Here is a 20349-nt window from a genome sequence, read left to right as displayed (position 1 = left end):
GAATGCAAGGAATGTGGAAAGGCCTTTAGACTTAATTCATTTCTTAAAGCACATAAGGGAATTCATGCAGGGGTTAAGCCCTATGAAAGCAAAGAATGTGGAAAAGCCTTTAGTCAAGCCTCATACCTTGTTCAACATGAAAGGCTTCATACAGGTGAGAAACCCTATGAGTGTAAGGAGGGTGGTAAGGACTTTGGTACTGGCTTATAGCTGATTCAGCATCAGAGAATTGATACTGGTGAGAAACTCTATGAATGTCAAGTGTGTGGCAAGGTTTTTTTTAGTTGCTATCAACTTACTGTACATCGGAGGGTTCATACTAGTGAGAAACCCTCTGAGTGTAAGGAATGTGGAAAGGCCTTTAGAGTACATGTACATCTTATACATCAGAAAATTCACACTGATGTGAAATTGAATGTAAAACATGTGCAAAGCTTTTAGTCATGCCTCATACATTGTACAACATGGGAGAATCCATACTGGTGAGAAACCCTATGAGTATAAGGAATGTGGGAAGGCCTTTAGTTCTGGCTCTTACCTTGTTCAACATCAGAGAATTCACAGTGGTGAGAAATGTTATGAATGTAACAAATGTGACAAAGCCTTTACTGTGCATGGACAACTTATTGAACATCAGAGCATTCATACAGGTGAGAAACCCTTTGAATGTAAGGAATGTGCAAAGACCTTTAAACTTAATTCATTCCTTACTGAATATCAGAGGATACACACTGTTGAAAAACCTCTTAAATGTAAAAAATGCAGGAAGACATTTAGACATAAAGGCCTTAAAGCACATCAAAGAAACCACACGGCTGTCAATCCCTAAGAATTTAGAAATTTAGGAATTTAGAAAGTTCTTTATGTATGGCTCAAATGTTGTTTAGCATCAGAGAATTTGTGCTGGTGAGAATCTTTTGAATATAAAATATGTTGGTAGGCTTTTAGAAAATATTGTTATCTTTTATTAGAGAATTCATGATATATAATTCAGAAAACGTAAGAAAGCCTTCACTTGTCATTCCTGTGTTTAGATTATCAGAATATCATCATACTGGTGGCCAATTCAGAGAAAGTGGGAAACATTATTAATGCTCCTAATATTGACAGCATTTATGACATGTTCTAATATGATTGAATAAATGAATTAAAAAGCCTTCCAGTTGCTTTTAAATCATTTGGAACATCAGATAATTCATCCTAATTTTTAAAAACCAGTTGGAGAAGACTCTTGAGAGTCCCTTGGACTGCAAGGAGATCCAAATAGTCCATCCTAAAGGAAACCAGTCCTGAATATTTATTAGAAGGACTGATGCTGGAGCCGAAACTCCAATACTTTGGCCACCTGATGTGAAGAGCTGATTCATTGGAAAAGACCCTGATGCTGGGAAAGATTGAAGGCAGAAGAAGAGGACAATAGAGGATGAGATGGTTGGATGGCATCACTGACTCTATGGACATGAGTTTGAGTAATCTCTGGGAGCTGGTGATGGACAGAGAAGCCTGGCATGCTGCAGTCCTTGGGGTCACAAACAGTTGGACACAACTGAGTGACTGAACTGAACTGAACTGAGTATGATACATAATAGAAAGCCTTTAGCCATGTCACACATATTAACACTCATCATTGTCATTCTACATCTAACAACCTGTTTGATACCAGGCACCATATTTTTCATCTCAGGGCATTGTTTTAAGATGGTGATGATAATAGAATTTACATACTTGTAAAAACCTATTTTCAATATTTATTAGTTTTATTATTATTGTAGTTTTTAACTGGTAGTGAAATTTTGAGAGTAAAACCCTACAGGTGTAATTAATTTAGAAATGCCTGTCCCTCCATGCATCCATTTTAGAATGTTAGATAAATCTTCCTGGATAATACTTTGTAGAAAGAAAGAAACATGAGACAACATTAATTTAGAACTCATCTCTTAGGTTGAATCAAACAATTCATGAAAGACACCCAGTCTTTTAATGTGTGTAAAGTTGTTGAGAATAGCTTATAGTCTGCATTCTTTGCTCAAAATTTAGGATATGATGGAAATTAATAGTACAAAGGGAAACTAAACTGTCCTCTTGGAAATTTCTTTTGCAACTTTTTTTAAATGAAAATTTCAACATAGAGAAAAGTAGAAGGAATACTGAAATTGCTAACATCGTTGGTAACATTTTATTTCTATCTCCTTTTCTATTTGTATGTAGTTATTTCTGCATGTAAGAGGAAGCTGTAGACTTTGCCCCTGAATATTAATCTTTTGCACTTAAACCCCACCTTTTTCTTGAAGGAAGTTCTTTACCAAATGCCCCACTTTCTATATTTGCTTCCTCACACTGTCATTTAACTTGTTCCTCAACTCCAGGTTTTTTCTATATTGTAAGTTAAAAAGATTTCACTGGATTCTGAAAAACACTTCCAAGGTAATACTGCATATATCTGCACAAAGCTTAATATCAGAGTTTTCCATAATTAGCAATACTAATTGCTAAATTACTGATAGTAGTTAGTAATACTAATTGGAATTGGTAGAGGTAGTCACTGCTGGAGTTTTCTATCATACAGTTCCTGTTTTGTAACTAGTGATCTGAATAGGGATATTTTTAACATCTCTATTTGGGAAGGGATCACATGTATGTATGTATAAATTTGAAATTGTATTCATTGTATTACAATACAATAAATAGTATTGTAATACAATACAATAAATACAATATACAATAAATTTTGAAATTGTAGCCTATTCAGGAAAGAATAATAAAAAGATACCTATGTTTCAGAACTTTTGCTATGAAGAAATAACTGTAACTGGAACACTAATTTTAAAATAACAAAATTAATTAGAAAAATAATGCCTACAGGAAACCAGGATTAAAAGCCAGAATTTGATAGTTCACTTCTTTATCCCTACCACTTATTCAATAATTATCACAGTGTATGCAATCAATATATCTGTTAAAATAAGGAATATTCATTTATTCTAGGGCCATTTCTTGAAGAGATTGCCTTTCTCCATTGAGTTGCTTTGTTCAAAATCAGCAAAATATATAAATATACTTGTATTTCTGAAAACTCCCCAATGCCATGGTACCATGTGTCTCTTGTTCTTCTAGTACCAAATTGCTACTCATCTCAAATTGCTTTGTTGAAGGTCCTTTTCATTTACACATTTTTAAATCAGTTTGTCAATTTCTATAGGGCAAAATGGATTTGAGGATTATAATATGGAATACATTGAATCTATAGATCAATATGGAGATTCATATGTTAACACTGTTGGGTCCACAAGTCCATAAACATATATATATATATATATTATATATATATATATATATATATCTCCTTTTATTTATGCCTTTAATTTTTCTTAGCAATGTCTTATAATATTCAGTGTTCAGGTTTTCTACATATTTTGTTAAACTTAGACTTCAGTATGTCATACTTTTCATTATGATAAATTCTATTGCTGAATAACTGGAAAATTATATATATAATTTTCCTGCATATTGACTTTCTTTCCTATGATATCATTAGAGTTCTAATAGATTTTTTAGACTTCTTAGAATTTTCTGCATACAAAACCATGTCATTTGTGAATAAAGATACTTTTACTACTTCCTGTCTAGTCTGAATTTCCTTCTCTTACTGCATTTCCTAGGGCATTTAGTATAATGTAGAATAGAAGGGATGAACATGGACATCTTGGCTCTTGTCTAATCTTAGGAAGAAAACATATTGTTCTTTACTGTTAAATATAATCTTAGCCTTTGATCTTTCATCTATGTCATTTACCAGGGTGAAAGATTGCCCTTTGATCACCAAAGTGAACTGCTTTTGGGAATTCCCTTGTGGTCGAGTGGTGAAGACTCCAAGCTCTCACTGCTGAGGGCTCGGATTCAATTCCCTAGTAGAGGAATTAAGATCCCACAAACCTCTGGACCAAAACCACTGAACCCACACCCTCTAGAGCCCATGCACTGCAAGAAGAGAAAGCCCTAGCATCACAACAAAGATGAGCGCAGCCAAAAAGAAAAAGAAATCACAGTCAAAACAGAGATGAATGAAGCTGGACCCTTACCTAACACCGTACACAAAAATTAACTCAAAGTTGATCAAAGACCTGAATGTAAGTACGACCCAAAACTATAAAACTCTTGGAAGGAAACATGGGGCAAAAGTTTCATAACATTTAATTTGGCAATGATTTCCTGGATATGACACCAAAGGCACAGGCAACAACAAAACAACAACAAAAAGACAACTGAATCTCATGAGAATTAAAAACTTTTGCACATTAAAGGACACTATCAACTGAGTAATAAGGTAACCCACAGAATGGGAGAAATTATATGCAAATCACACACCTAATAAATTAATAGTCAGCATCATAGAGACCTCCTAAAACTCAGTAACAAAACACAAACAATCCTATTCAAAAAGTGGAAAGGACTTGAAATGACATTTTTCTAAAGAAGATATACAAATGACCTAGAAGCACATGAATCATTAACAGAAATACAAATCAAAATGACAATGAGATACCACCTCGTTCTCATCAGGATAGATATTATTTAAAAAGAAAAACAAAAACAGAAAAAACAAGTGTTAGTAGAGATGTGGAAAAATTAGAACCCTTGTTGAAAATGTAAAATAGTATAGACACTGTGGGAAACATTATGGAGATTCCTCAAAAGATTAAAAATATAATTACTATATGATTCAGTAATTCCACTTTCAGGTATACAATAGAAAGCAGGTTTCAAAGAGATATTTGTACACCCACATTCATAGCAGCATTAGTTGCAACAACCAAAAGGTGGAAACAAATCAAGTATCTATTAAAGGATGAATGAATAAGCAAAATATGACATATACATACAATGGTATATTATTCAGTTTAAAAGAAAAGTAATTCTGACACATGCTATAACATGGATAAACCTTGAGGAAATTATGCTAAATGAAATAAGCCAGTCACAAAATGACAGATAATATATAGCTACAATTATATGAGGTAACTAGAGTAGTCAAATTCCATTACAGAAAGTTAGATATTAGTTTTTAGGGGCTTGGGGCAGAATAAGAAGTTATTGTTTAATGAATACAGTTTCAGTTTTCCAAAATGAAAAGAATTCTGGAGATGAATAGTAGTGATAGTTACACAACATGACTATACTTAATACCATTAAACTGTACACCTAACAATGCTTAAGATAAGAAATTTTATGTTGTATATTTTATGAGATATTTTAAATTAAAAAACCAAAAGTTAAGGTATTCATTCATCAGAGAACTGTGTGTGTGTGTGTGTGTGTGTGTGTGTGTGTACTCAGTCACATACAAGTCTTTGCGACCCCAGGGATTGCAGGCTGCCAGGCTCCACTATCCATACAATTTTCCAGGCAAGAATACTGGAGTGGGTTGCTTTTTCCTACTCTAGGGGATCTTCCTGACCCTGGGATCAAACCCACATCTCTTGCATTGGAGGTGGATTCTTTACCAACTCTGCCATCTGGGAAGGTCCCAGGAGAGGATTACTTAGCAGTAAAAGGAATGAACTCTTCATATACACAGAACGGATGAGTCTCAAGATGTTTATGCTGTAGGAAAGAAAACAGACCAAAAACAGAGTATAAATACTTTATGTTTCCCATTGTACAAAATTCTAGGAAAGGCAAACAAATTCACAGTGAATAAAACGTAAATCAGTAGATTCCTTGGGCTGTAGATAACAGTTCTCTGGGGAAGGCAAGGAGGGATTGTCAAGGGGCATGAGGTAGCCGTGTGGATGAAGGATGGGTTCATTATTATGGTTGTGGTGTTGGTTCCCTGAGTGTACACATATTTTAAAACTTATCAAAGTGTACACATTAAATATGTACAGCCAATTATTGCATGGAAATTATATCTCAACAAGCATTAAAAGAAACTGTTGCAAGTAAAAATCTGCTCTCCCACTCATTTTATTTATTTATTTATTTTTTATTTTTTTAGAAAATTTAAGATTTGGCATCCCCATGTTGACTCTACTCCCTCTCTCCTCATGTGTTGGCACCAAAAATGGTTGGCTGTGTCACAGATGCCTCCTCCCTGGCTTACAAGATCTACCTTCTCTTAGTCCCCATTTCTCTGCCAACACAACACTGGTTTTGACATGAATAATGCAGACAGCCTATAATAATCCACAAAACCTTTAGCTGATTTCCTCTGCCAGTGGCCTTAGTCATAAGACAGAGGTCTGGAGGTCTTGAGAATTTCTGCAAGTCCTGAATCCTGCATAGTTACATTTAAGGGAATTTTGGATGCACTTTTATAACAGATACATTCCCTCTAATCTGCCAATTGGACCCAGTAAGTCTTACAGTAGGTGACATATACTGGATTTTAGACATCAAAGGCATATGACTCCTTGGCAGAGACCAGGTAAACAATGTTTACTCAACAGCGCTAAGGAATAGGAGGCATCTTCAGGGGAAAAAAGGGGGCCTAAATCAGGCTGCTTCCAGATGCACTGGAGGTTGCACAACCTCCCCTTCCTCAAGGTAACCTCTGATCTACAAAAATTCATGCCCTTCAAGTCACAACATTAGGCCCACCAAGCCCTACAATCTCCCCTAGGAGACCTCAGGTAGCAACACAAATGAGGCCAACTCTGGACTGAGAATTGTTCTCTGCCATCCTGCTCTTCACTGAGGCAATAAATTTGGAGACCTGTTTGGTTTGGAAGACCTTCATTCTGTTCTCAACCCACTCCACACATTTATCAGCATACAGGAGATAAAAGGTGACTTTATCAATAAGGCCCTTATCACCCAAACCAGAGCGATGTAAAGTCAAGGATGGATAATGTGGAAGCTGGATGAATCCATCATGAGCATCATACAAGATCAACAATGTCTTGGAAAAGGGAAACCTCTGCAAGCTGCCAGTAGGACCCAGATCAGGTTTTCATGGCAAAGATGGGTCATGATCACAGCTAAAGAAGTCACAGCGGGAGGGAAGACATCTTCCTCTGGCCTCAAGCTACTCACAATTCCCTCTTGAAAGAGGAAACAGAGGCCTGTCTTCCCTGAGAACAGGAAGTGGCTGGCACACACTCTGGAGAACTGTCAGTGGGTAGAACTGAGATGACTTCTACCACAGACACTAGCAGTGACAAAAACTCTGACAAAGTTTGGGATCAGAAAATGTAGCCTTGCTCCAGAAAGCTTCCAATTTATTTAGCATCCATTGGGAATCTCTCCAGCATAGACATTTAGATGAACAATGCTCAACTTCTGACTGACAGCTACTTCATAAAGACTACTCTCAGAGTTCATCTCTAGGAGGTGCTGTTGTGCTGAAGAAGGAGGGAGAACACCCTCTGTACTCTTTTCTCTAGTGTGAATTTTCTGATGTCGGATGAGAGTAGACTTTTGGCTGAAGGCTTTTTCACATTCATTGCACTTATATGGCTTATCTGGTTTGTGAACTTTCTGATGCTGCCTCAGATTAGAACTTTGTCTGAAGGTTTTCCCACATTCAAGGCACTCATAAGGCCGCTCACCAGTGTGAAGTCTTCGATGGTTATTAAAGCTGGAGCGTTGGCTAAAGAATTTCCCACATTCAGGGCACTGATAAGGCCTTTCACCCGTGTGAAGTCTCCGATGGCTATTGAGGCTGGAGCTTTGGCTAAACAATTTCCCACATTCACTGCACTCATAAGGCCTTTCACCAGTGTGGACTCGCTGATGTTTCATGAGGTCAGAGCTTCGGCTGAAGGCTTTCCCACATACGCTGCATCCATACGGTCGTTCACCTGTATGAACTATGTGATGTTGAACAAGTCCATCAAAGTGGCTAAAGAATTTCCCACATTCATTGCATTTGTAAGGTTTTTCTCCAGTGTGAACTCTCCAGTGTTTAATTAGGCTGGAGTTGCAGTTGAAGGATTTCCCACACTCACTGCATTCATGAGCACTTTTACCAGTATGAACCCTCTTATGATGAATGAGGTTGGAGCGTTGGCTGAAGAACTTCCCACACTCACTGCACTCATAAGGCTTTTCTCCAGTGTGAACCCTCTTATGTTGAATAAGATTAGAACTTCGACTAAAGAATTTGCCACACTCGCTGCACACGTGAGGGCTTTCACCAGTGTGAACTCTCTGATGTTTGATGAGACTGGAGTGCTGGCTGAAGAATTTCCCACATTCACCACACTCATAAGGCTTTCCTCGATTATGATCTCTCTGGTGTTGAAAGAGGCCAGCAGCATAGCTGAAGAATATCCCACATTTGTTGCACTCATAAGGCCTTTCTCCAGTGTGGGTTCTCTGCTGAACAAGTGAAAGTTTGTCACTGAGAGCATTCTCAAATTCACTGTACTTCTTATGGAGTTGTACAGTGGAAAAATCCACCACACTTTCAGAGCCCTTCTCTGGCTCCCCCACACTGGTAGTGACCTGATGCTGGAGAAAACCACATCTGGCCACAAAGGCCTTCCCATCCTCCCTGAATGCAAAAGATTTCTTTGATGTGTCATATCCGCAGCTCTTCACAAGCAAGGCCCTGCCTTCATTCCTTCCAATAGACTTGTACATATTCTGCTGCATCTGTGACTGGTGAAAGTGGGCGTTGAACTTGAACTCTTTCCTATGTGCCTCATGCATGTGTGGTTTCTGCTTGGAACGTGTTGCCTGATGTTCAGCCAGATGCAGAATGTTTTTCAAGTGTAGGCCACACAGGTTACAGGGGTAGCCCTTCTGGGTGGATGGAACTGCCTTGGGATTCATGCTCTGTGACACTTCTACAGAAACACTGAGTTCAGCAGGTGATTTCTCACCCTCTGTTCCACAGTAAAAATCTGAAAGTAGAGAAATGCTGGTGATATTCATGTTAATTTTCATGGAAGGAAACAATCCAATCACAAATGCAAGTCTGACCCAGGAATGAGTCCATGGGACTGTTGGCAAGATGAGAGGCCTAAGGTCAAGATAAGGAATGGTCTTCCCAGGAGTCCTGTGCCTGGTAAGGTCATGAAATAAGGGAGGCCATACCAGAAGCCAGGACACAAAGATGGGCACAGTATCAGATGGAAAGGCAAGTCTTCAGCTCCGTTCTCAACAAAGCTTTTCTTGGGGACTCCAGCTGCTGATAACCTGTGAGAGCTGTGCAGAAGGGTATGTCCAGATCTGGGAAAACCTGATTGCAACTGTTTAACTGGTGTTCAAGGACTATCAGAGGAAATGTGCACATCTCATGACACATGAAGTGCAGGCCCATGCTGAAGAGTGCTGCAGAGGGAGCTGTGGAAACAGTGAGGGGCACAGACAGAGGCCCCAATCAGAGAATAAATGACCAGTGGTCAACATACCAAAAATAGGAAAAGAAAGGTAGAAGAGATATAAGTCCATTGGCTTGGCACCAAAAGAATGATGAACATAAGAAAAGTGGCAGGTATGATTTGAAGACAGTAGTGATGTCACATGCTCCCCCACCCCCCACTTACCTGAGTCAGGCCCTCTATACACCCCTCTTGCCATGGATGAAGTCATGTCCACTTGGTCAGGCACCCAGGGCTCTGCCCCCATCTCCAGCTGGGCAACTATGTGAGACCTGAAAGATGTAAGTCCTAAGGGGAAGATGGGGCAGGTAAGGGACCAGCACTTGCCCAGGTGAATTATCCCACAATAGAACATAGGAAAGGAAACATAATTACAAAAGGAACACACAGGGAGATCTGACAGGAATATCCCAGTGGTCATGGCAAACAGTGACCATATCAGTGCCTAGAATTTCTGGCAGTCAGGCCTTAGGGAATGTTAGCTAAAGCAAAGGAGCCAAACAAACTGTCAGAGATCTAAACATCACCCAGGAGATCAGTGGCTGAGTCAGATGGGATCTGCTGGGCTGACTGCAAGACTCCTCCTTCTGGGACCCTTCCCCACAAGGCTTCGAGACAGTAGGTGTTGAGGCTGCTTGGGAAGAGCATGGGACCCTGCACACAGCTCAGCTCTGGACCCACAGCACATATACCTGAAGAGGTGGGGGGACTTCCCTGGTGGTCCAGTGGTTAAGAATCTACTTCCCAATGCAGGGGACTTGGGTTCAATCCTTGGTCAGGGAACTAAGATCCCACATGCTGCAGGGCAACTAAACCTGTACACCACAACTAGAGAAACCCACTCACTGCAACTAGAGAAGCCTGCACATTTCAATGAAGACCCAGCACAGCCCAAAAAACAGACGAGGGGAGGTGAGGAAGCAGTGCCCACAGCCCAGCTCTGGGAAGGAAAGAACCACCTCTTGGGAAAAGGGAATGGGCAGAGATGAGCTCAGGACACCTGGGTGGGTGTAAAAGCCTTACCAAGTGAGGCAATCAGTGCAAAGTTCTCCAGCATCACATCACAGTACAGGAGTCTCTGAGCCTTATCAAGGAGTCCCCACTCCTCCTGGGAGAAGTAAATGGTCACGTCCTCAAAGGTCACACAGCCCTGTCATGATGATGGGGACAGTTCATTCCATGATCAGCTTCTTTCCTCAGGACTCCCTCTCTGTTCACTGTTCACCCTCCTCCCCAGCTCCCCAACACAGGGGAGATCTCAGACCCCAGTTCCATGCCTGCTATGACTGCTGTGTCAGCCCACAGCAATGCCCACAGCAGGTAGGCAGACAGAAACCAGTTGAGTTCTGTCTGAAATGCAGGGCCCCTAATAATTACCCTAAAGCATATGATAATAGACAAAGATACTCCAAAACTCCTAGGAGAAAGCATATTTTCTTTTTCTGTTTCTTCAAGTTATAAACCTTATCATGTTTTTTGAATGTAAACACAGCCCACTGAACCTGAGCCTGGATTAGCTCAATCAGTAGAACCTGAAATTGAAAAAAGAGAGAGAGAGAGAGACTTTTTAAAACACCAACTGCTAAAAAACCTCTCTGGCTGAAACTCTAAGTCACAGCCTCCTTAAAATAGTTTGCCAAGGGCAAATACACATCTTATTTGTCTTCTCCTCAAAGAACAAAATCCGAGCATAAGTTAGTAATCTAACTTATTCCAACTGTTACTTATAAACTATATGCTTCTCCGGTGGTGCAGTGGTAAAGAATTCACCTGCCAAGCAGGAGACTCAAGAGTCTCTCGGGTTCAATCCCTGGATCGAGACGATCCCCTGGAGTAAGAAATGGTAACCCTTTTCAGTATTCTTGCCTGGAAAATTCCATGGACAGAGGAACCTGGCAGGCCCCAGTCTGTGGAGTTGCAAAGAGTCAGACACGACTGATAGACTGAGCACACATGCGTTAAGTTTTATGTTGTACTTGATTCATGATTAAAGTTTTAAAATGAGGACTATGAGATCTCTGGTTGTGTCTGTCTGTAAGTCCATATGTGTATGCTACCTCCAGATGGCACTGCCAAAATTAATTTGTAAAAGACCTCTATTTAATTGGCTTATAAAAATAAGCACTTATATAAAAATTCTCAAATATGTAATAAAAAAAAACCCAAATATTTTTCAAGTTCATATATCTAGGATAATCTTTAGTAAATAAGAGCTACTTTTAAACTTGTTGGTTAAATTAATACAGGTATATCTCAGATTTAACATTAAAAATAATGTAGATAAATAACTTTTGTTCTACCTGGGTTTATTAGTCAAGTGGGCTCATTTTGTCTCTGTTGCAAAGTTTGTCACCAAACAAACAAACTTAGAATAATGATTATTTTAAAGTCTCATGAGATTTTTATGAGTATTCTAAGTATTCTTATTAAAAACAAATAAATTAGGGAATTCCCTGGTGGTCCAGTCATTAAGATTTGTTGCTTTCACTGCCATGGCCCCAGGCTCAATCCTTGATCAGGGAACTAAGATCCTATAAACCATGCAACTTTGGAGGAAAAATAAATAAATATATAAAATAGATGTAAATGTGATGAGTTTTTAGGTAGATTTTAAAACAATAATTGTGTTACGTTATGTCCACTTAAATAACTTCATAAATCCATTTGGTAAGTCATACCCTATGTTTTGCTATGTTAAATTAAATGATGGGAATTTGTTGGACGCCTAGATCATTTCCAAGTAATATAAAGTACTGAAACATTAATTGCTAAAGTCTAAGTTTATATGTACTTTTGGCCTCTTATTACAGAAAGATTAAGTATGTTTGGCTCTAGTGAATATATCTTGTGCTTCATTGAAAGACTGTACTATGAAATAGCATATGTTTCTAGAAATTATACAATGTACTTATAAATTTGCCAAGCCACAAAATGTTAATAAAGTTTACAACTGTTTACTTCTTTATTTTCACTAAAAAATTAAAATTTCAAAGGATTAAGGATTCCAATTAATATATGTGGTTAAAGTTGCCAGATACAATAATAGAATTGTTTTGGGATGAGAAAAAATAAGGTGTGGAGATGTTTTTGTTAAGGAAAATGAAAGTAATTTTGTCCTAAACCTAGTTAGTTCTAAATGGGAAAGAAAACAAGGGATAAACTAAAATGAAATTCTGTAAGATTGTGAATAAAGTAGTCTTTAGACAGGAATTTTATATGTGGTCATGATTGAATAAGATTGGAATGGATTTAGTTAAGCAAGTAAGTTTTAATACCAAAGTAAAGTACTAAAAATTGGAATTTGGTTTTCTCCCTATTAAAAGAACAAAACTTTGTTTTCCTACTGGTCTGCTCTTGATACTAAGAGATTATGAAAGGCTTTTCTTTACCTTTAAATAATATACTTAGGAAAAAAACAAAGATCTTCTATCTTGTCAAAATAATTACTTACATTCTGTTGTCTTTATCAGTTCTTTGATTCATTAAGTAAATCTAGTCCTATTGCTGTTAAAAGAGCTAAATTTTGCTCAGAACTACATAACTGTCCATATTTGCCTAAGGTTTTCATTGTTAGTTTCATTGAATGGATAACGAAACATTGCTGCGAAGATCTATTTGACTAAATTGAATTTTTAAAAATATTTTTGACAAACTTCCCTCAAATCAAATTGTAAATGAAATCTTTTCGATTTAGAACTTTGAGAGATGAGATGGTTCGGGAGCCCTCTAAAATGCCTCAAAGATTTATTCTTTCTCCTTATAAAAAGATACTAATTAGCCATATTTGATATGTTAAATTATGTAGAAACTGTTGTCACCTTCTTTATGTTGTGTCTATATAGGTATGTGTTCTAAGTGTTCCAGAAATTAGGTGAAATTCCTGAAGTCATGTATGTCCTGGCATAAAATGTTATGTCATCAAAATGGAGGCTCAGACTAAAGGAATTGAACTGAAGTACCAGAGAAATGCCCTAACTGACCTTCAAGCAAAGGTAGCAGCAACAGAATTTATAAAGACTGTTGCACATGTGAACAAAATCCATTCTGCTTCTGCAAAAATCCTGACCCCTTCTTGCCAGACTTTTGCCATCTTGATATCCTTGTACCAAGACAACAGTATGCTACTGAATAACAGAAATTAAAATAGGTAAACAATAGTTGCAAACTAAACAGTCAGGGCTATGGGAAAACCAAGATGGCTACTTAGTTCTCCCCAGCTCCCAGTAAATCTCATTTTCCCCCCTGCATTCCTTCACTCACCATCGTGCATTTAACGTGCATTTAAATAAACATTGGCAGGGAGATCTCTATAAAACAGAAAAAAACCAGCCTATCAGTGATGTCTGACCTTTGAGGTCCATAACCCTGGGAAAAACTATTTTTGCCCCAGATGACTCAGACCTCTTCTCTCTGGACCCTTTGAGCACCTGCAGCTGGACATCATTCAACTGCCACTAAGTAAGGTTTATCAGAATGTTCTTATTATTACATGTATGCTTTCCAGATGGGTTGAAGCCTTCCCTTGCTACAAGACTGATGACATCACAGGGACAAAGAAACTATTTTTTTAAAAGTGTTTTCTATTTGGGGTATACCTTCCATAATCTCCAGTGATCAAGGCACCCACCTCACTGGGCAAATCATTCAAGCCTTAACAAAAATTTCACAAACTCCTTGGAATATCACTGTTACCCTCATGCTTAATCATCAGGCAAAGTCAACAGAACTAATGAAAGAACTGGACTCAAAGAATTAATTACGTGTAATTGAATGAACTGATGAATACAATTATAGTTTTTATGACTTTTTGTTTAAAATACAATATTACTGATTTTTAAATCTTTTGTTTTCTAAATGCAAGGAATTCTTTTTAAAAGATTTACAGCAGTTTGGTGAATTGGACTTCCTTGGTAGCTCAGCTGGTAAAGAATCTGCCTGCAATGCAGGAGGTCCTGGTTCTATTCCTGGGTCTGAAAGTTCCCCTGGAGAAGGGATAGGCTACCCACTCCAGTATTCTTGGGCTTCCCTAGTGGTTCAGATGGTAAAGAACCCTCCTGCAAGGTGGGAGACCAGGGTTCAATCCCTGGGTTGGGAAGATCCCCTGAAAAAGGAAATGGCAACCCACTCCAGTATTCTTGCCAGGAGAATACCCATAGAAAGAGAAGCCTGGCTGGCTATAGTCCACAGGGTCGCAAAGAGTCTGACACAGCTAAGTGACTAAACACAGCACAGCATACCTTTCTAAGCAAAAATGAAACATTCATTTTTTTCCTTCCCACCTGATTGCTCCAGAATTCAGAAACTCTCATGAGTATTCTTATTTTCTTAACAATATAGTTACATTTGGAAAAGTTCAGTAAAAATCTGTTCTCCTTAAAATAGAACACAATTAGAAATATTGGTTATCTTATCCAGGCTTTTGACTGGAAAGTCATATTTGAGAGAGACACACACAGACTCAGATACGACCAAACAATTTGAAAGAACTTGACTTTATTTCATTATTTTCATTTTAACTGCACCATAGCTTGCAGGATCTTAGTTCCCTGACCAGGGATTAAACCCTGATTCTAAACTGAACCCTTGTATGCATGATTCTAGTACTGTTAGTTTCATTGAGGTTTTGTTGTTTATCTGAAATCTGGACTAGATCCTGAAGTGTTCTAATTTCCTCCAATATCTAGCTACAACTCTTTAATGTTTCCAATTTTCTCCCACCCTTTTGACTTGGAATCATTGAGAACTAAAATTGCCCTTTCCCTGATGCCTTGAAAATTGAAGCTAGACGACTTGATACAAATTTCAGAGAAACTGCCACAACAGCTCATATTTAAACAATCCTCATGCTTGCTGCTGTATGAGCCACTTAGAAAGTTTTCTTGAACACCTGGTGACATCAGAGACATTTCAAACTGCAAAAGATGCTTCAACCCTGACACCTTGAAATCTTCTTGACTGCATCCTAATGTCAGAAACTGGTTTATAACTGGCTCCAAACATTAACCCTTTGTTTTCTTTTGTTTTCCTAGAAATGTCTCATTAACTACCTGATTGCTTGTACCACATGCCTAGCTTCTGGAGCCCATCTGCATCACTGCCTCCTGAAATGAGGTATAATTGTTCTCCTGAACTGACCTCTTCTCAGAACTAACAATTGCTTCAATGAACTGGTGCTCAGACGCTCAGTCGTGTCCAGCTCTTTGTGATCCCATGGGCTGTAGCCTGCCAGGCTCCTCTGTCCATGGAATTCTCAAGGCAAGAATACTGGTGTGGAGTGCTATTTTCTATTCCAGTGGCTCTTCCCCAGCCAGCAACTGAACCCACCTCTCTTGTGTCTCCTGCATTGGCAGGTGGATTCTTTAACATTAGCACCACCTGGGAAGCCCTCAATAAGTTGGAGGACTCCTCTTACCTGGTCTCTTTCCACAGAGGACGTTCCAGAGGAGAGAACTACTGGGGCCTAGCATAGGCCTCCCCAAAATGTGCATCAACGGCCTATTGATTATTTTAAATTAAAGTTACTGAAGAAACAGTCAACGCAAGAGGGACACTGTGACCCACATATCTGTCTCCCTGAAAACAGGAAATAAATTTCTGCGTAGAAAGTGCACTCCCTGGAGGTCCAATGGTTAAGACTCTGCACTTCCACTGCTGGGAGCACAGGTTTGACCCCTGGTCAGGGAACTAAGATCCCACATGTCACGCATGGCCAAAAAGTAAAAAAATAAATAAACACATAAAATAAACTGGGCCAAGATATTAAAAAAAAGAAAAAGAAAACTATTTAAAAGTGCACTCCCTGTATCTGGAGGTAAAGCACACCCTTATTGCCAAAGGGAGGGAATTTGGACCAAGAAACCTATATAAATAAACCTTGTTACTTCTTTAATTTACAACCTGGAGCCCAAACTGTTTAGATTCTTCACTAATTGGGCACCCAAAATCTAAGTTTCTTTGTCCAGCTGACTACTCACAAAGGTATCGTTTGACTAATGAGTAAAAGATGGTGACTTTGGCCACTTATTAGGTCCCATTTCTGACTTCACTTACATTAAAATGTATTTTTCTCCTGTTAACGTGTCTTATGCTAATTTTTTATTAGTTTAATTATTTATTAGTGCACCCACAAGAACTCAAACAAGAGGTAGAGGGAGAAATTTCCCCCTCCCCGACAGCATCCAGAGAATTCTAGGCAAATACAACCATGATCCCACCCTGCCTGCCCAAGACCTTCAATGGCTCCCACTGCCAAGGGCAACATCCACCCTTGAGGTGAAGGCCTCCGGACCTGGCCATGATCCTGGCTTCAATCCAACCTACCCAGGACTACAGCAGACCCCTTGCTTCTCTAAGGCACATTCTGTCCCTTCATCAATCACTCATTCAAAGCCAACCTCTCTGGTCCTCCTGCCCCCACCCACCAGGGTCTAATAGCTCTCCCAGCTTGTCCCATTTGCCCCTTGGTTCTCCAGACTGACTGAAAATCCCAGAGCTTCCTCAGGGTCCACAAAGGCCTGGTGAGAATGCAGATGGCTGAATGAGCACCAGTCCACGCCTCACTGAAAAACTATTTCCATCACTACTAAGCCTCAGACCTCCTTTCATACCTATCACCCCAGGAAAATTTGGCCAGCTGCCAGACACACTTTTCCCTACACACAGATCCCCTCCCCCCACCCAGCTACTACCACAAACACTAACTCTCCCTCATCTGTCTCTATGATGCCAAACAAGCTGGCCAAAGTACCAAAGCAAGATGCCCAGTTCTCGGGCTCCACTTTCCTTCCTCCTTCCTTCTAAGGTCACTGCCACCCTCCTGAATCAGACACACAGTTACACCCTTGTCCACACACCAGATGCCACATTTTGGATGTTTCTTTTATTTTCTTTTTTTTTTTTTTTGGTCACACGGGTTTCGCCAATGGCTCAGCAGTAAAGAATTAGGCTGCAATGCAGGAGACACAGGAGACGTGGGTTCAATCTCTGGATTGGGAAGATCCCCTGGAGGAGGAAATGACAACCCACCCCAGTATTCTTGCCTGGAAAAAGTCCCGTGGACAGAGGAGTCTGGCGGGCTACGGTCCATGGAGGTCACAAAAGAGTCAGACATGACTGAGCGACTAAGCTTGTGCAGCTTGTGGGATCTTAGTTCCCGGACCAGGGATTGAACCCAAGCCCCTGCAGTGAAAGCCTGGAATCCTAACCACTGGACTGCCAGGGAAGTCCCTGGTGTTTCTCACTGTGAAAATAAACAAAGACTAACCAAACGAGAAAAGCAGAAGGATATTTATTCTGAGTTTGTTACAGAAAGGGAGTTAGCCACTTAAGTTTTGTTTTGTTTTTTTTAATTCATGTGTGTTCCCTTTATTTTAAAATATTTTTATTAAAAATAACTTTATTGGCATATAGTTGCTTTACATTGTTTAGTGTCTACCATACCACAAAGTAAATCAGCTATATGTATACATATATCCCCTTTTATTTGGATTTCCTTTCCATTTAGGTCACTACAGAGCACTGAGTAGAGTTTCTATGCTATACAGTAGGTTCTCATTAGTTGTCAATTTTATACATAGTATCAATAGTGCATATGTGTCAATCCCCATCTCCCAACCACATATGTTGGCAGAGACTCAAAGGCAGGCAGAGGAATGGGAAAGCTTTATAAGTGGGGAAAAAAATGGAAGGCTTCAGGTATGCCCTGTTGGCCTGGGAAAGCTGTAGGCAAGCTAACTAGAAGCAGAGCATCCTAGGTGATCAGCTAGAGGTGCATATTTGGCTATTTCTGGCTGGTTTTAAGTTGGAACAAAAACAGAGCAGTTGTCAGTTATTAAGTCCTGGTTATTTGAGGCCAACTGTTATAGAAATTATTGTTTAACTTCCTGGATTGTCACTAGAGATAGCAATCTGGGTTCCTGCAAGTCTAACTTACAGCAGAATGGCTTCCTGGGTTGTTTATTGTAGATAAGGGGGTTTGTTTCCTGGGCAGGTTGCTGCAGGTTGTGGGTCACAGTTCTATTTTATGTATAGTCTGCCAATGTCCCTTTATATATTCAGTGTCTCTTAACCTAAACTAAGCTTCCCCCAAACACCATAACTGTGTGTCTAGCTGCTCAAGCTTCAACTCCGCTCAGGGGTCCCTGGAACATCAGAACATGGCCCCAATGTAACTTCTGGTATTTCCAATCGAAATTCCTCCTACAAACAATTTCCCTTCTCAGTTGATGGTTCATCCATCCTTCCAGCTGCTAACACCAAATCCATCGACTCGCTGCTTTTCTTTCTCAGTTTCCACCTCAGGAAATCTGGTCAGCCTCACTTAGAAGACCCACTGAGAACCCCATCGCTTCTTCTACCTGCAATCATCTGCCCTCCTCACCTGGCCAGCAGTATTGCAGCAGCTACTGGTTGCCTTCCCCACCTTCACCCTCAGCCCACAGTCAGTTTTTCCACTTGGCACCCAGGTGATCCTGTTAGGATGTAAGTCACATCACCTTCCCCCTCCGCTCTGGCTTCTGTGGCTCCCAACACTCTCAGAACAGACGCCCGGCTTCTCAGCCGGCCATTCCAGGATGACTTCAGCCCACCTGCTCTCTGAACACTCCCAGCTCCATCCTGTACTTGCCCACGGCTGCTTCCTATTGCCTAGGAAACCGTTTCCCATCTCATCCACTAGAGTTCAGAAATGGGACCCGCTCTCTATGATCCCTGCCCTGGATTCAGGACCCAAGGCTGGGAGTGACCACTCGCTCCCTCTCAAACCCTCAGGACCCCAGACTCAAAAGCAGAGAGATGAAAAAGACGTCAAGTCGTAGAGCAATGCCCATCTTTGATCCCCCGGGTCCGGGTACGTGAGGATGAAGGGCTGAGCAGCTGCGGGCCCGAAGCCCATCCACTCACCTGCGCCATGTCCATCAGCGCCGCCGCCGCCATCGCAGCCCCTGGACGCAGGAGCCCTCGGAGGCGGGTGACCGAGGCGGGTGTCGCGGGCTCAGCGTAGCGCCACGGCGCCTGGCCCCGGGCGAAGTGGGACTTCAGTCTCCTCGGGGTCAAGTGCGCCCAGGGCCGTGTGCCGCGGAGAGAGCGCGGCGCGGCGGGACCCTGGCGGACACCGCGTTCCGGGGGGTCACTGCTAGTTCAAAGGCGCAGAGGAGGGTCCTTGCCTCCCTGTCCTTCCCCCTCCCGTTCCCGAAAACCGCCTGGGAAGCGGTACCCGTCCAGCCCCACCCCCAGCCCCAGACCCACGGCTCGGGGCGCGCCGACCCAGTCCGGGGAAATGACTAGCTGGGCAGAAACGCAGGAAGTTCCGGCCCCCACCTCCCCGGCCCAAAGAAACAACACTCTCCCGGGCTGTCATTGGCCCAGCGCCAGCCGGTGACGCACCGGCACAGCCTCCTGGACAGTGTTTTCTGTCCTGCATCCGGCAGGGCGGGTCAGGGGCAGCAGGGAGGAGCGGGAAGGAGGCGGGCGGGGGAGGAGAGAGGACCTCGCGGCTAGCCATTGACATTGGCCTGGAGGCACCGCGAGCTTTTCCTCTTTAGGGGGCGATCTCCAGACCTCTGGGACTGCCTAAGGCCAAGTGCCGCCTGCCCTCAGAAGTCTGTAATATGAGACCCACACGTGCCTGTGTGGGTGTAGGCTGGTCTCTTGATCCCGCAGGCTCCCCGGGACCTACATTCACTTTGAATAATGAAGATAATATCTAATATACGGGTTCTTTGTGTACTAACATTTAAAGTTGCTTAGATTCAGTGCTTCGCAAAACGGTGACGTTAGCATCACCTGGGAATTCCTTAAAAACCCAAGTTCTCGGTCAGCAATCTAAACCTTGATTTCTAGTCTTTCCCAATCTGTTGTTTTCTTGTATTTCTTTGCATTGTTCACTTAAGAAGGCTTTCTTATCTCTCCTTGCCATTCTCTGGAACTCTGCATTCAGATGGATATATCTTTCCCTTTCTCCTTTGCCTTTCCTTTCTCTTTCTTTTCTCAGCTATTTGTAAAGTCCCCTCAGACAACCATTTTG

The 20349-nt window shown here is 41.0% G+C and overlaps 1 protein-coding gene across 6 annotated transcripts; it reads right to left on the bottom strand.

Moving 5' to 3' along the window:
* Window positions 1-5627: 5627 nt before the first annotated feature.
* Window positions 5628-19739, bottom strand: ZNF792 (zinc finger protein 792). 6 transcript variants are annotated; one of them, XM_070451770.1, is made up of 4 exons: window positions 19227-19739; window positions 10350-18796; window positions 9492-9614; window positions 5628-8846 (listed from the first exon to the last, which is right to left on the bottom strand). In XM_070451770.1, the coding sequence occupies exons 2-4, from the start codon at window positions 10381-10383 to the stop codon at window positions 7222-7224; spliced, it is 1782 nt and encodes a 593-aa protein (XP_070307871.1). In that variant the 5' UTR covers window positions 10384-18796; window positions 19227-19739; the 3' UTR covers window positions 5628-7221. The 6 variants fall into 6 exon arrangements, with proteins under 6 accessions (XP_070307871.1, XP_020766265.2, XP_070307872.1 ...); XM_020910606.2 differs by having other exon boundaries at window positions 10350-10476; XM_070451771.1 differs by lacking the exon at window positions 19227-19739 and having other exon boundaries at window positions 10350-10858; window positions 13587-19206.
* Window positions 19740-20349: the final 610 nt, after the last annotated feature.

This window comes from Odocoileus virginianus, chromosome 20, assembly GCF_023699985.2.
Source record: "Odocoileus virginianus isolate 20LAN1187 ecotype Illinois chromosome 20, Ovbor_1.2, whole genome shotgun sequence".
Classification (NCBI taxonomy): Eukaryota; Metazoa; Chordata; class Mammalia; order Artiodactyla; family Cervidae; genus Odocoileus; species Odocoileus virginianus.
The sequence above is the reverse complement of the archived record's forward strand: the minus strand, read 5'-3'. Positions and strand labels throughout refer to the sequence as shown.

Coding starts and splice junctions, on each gene's coding strand:
- ZNF792 (XM_020910606.2), bottom strand. CDS start 19,259: ATGGCGGCGGCGGCGCTGATGGACATGGCGCAG. Junction 9,615..10,349: donor TGCACTGATTGCCTCACTTG/GTAAGGCTTTTA, acceptor TCTTCCCCTTAG/GACTTACATCTTTCAGGTCT. Junction 8,847..9,491: donor GTATAGAGGGCCTGACTCAG/GTAAGTGGGGGG, acceptor CTCTACTTTCAG/ATTTTTACTGTGGAACAGAG.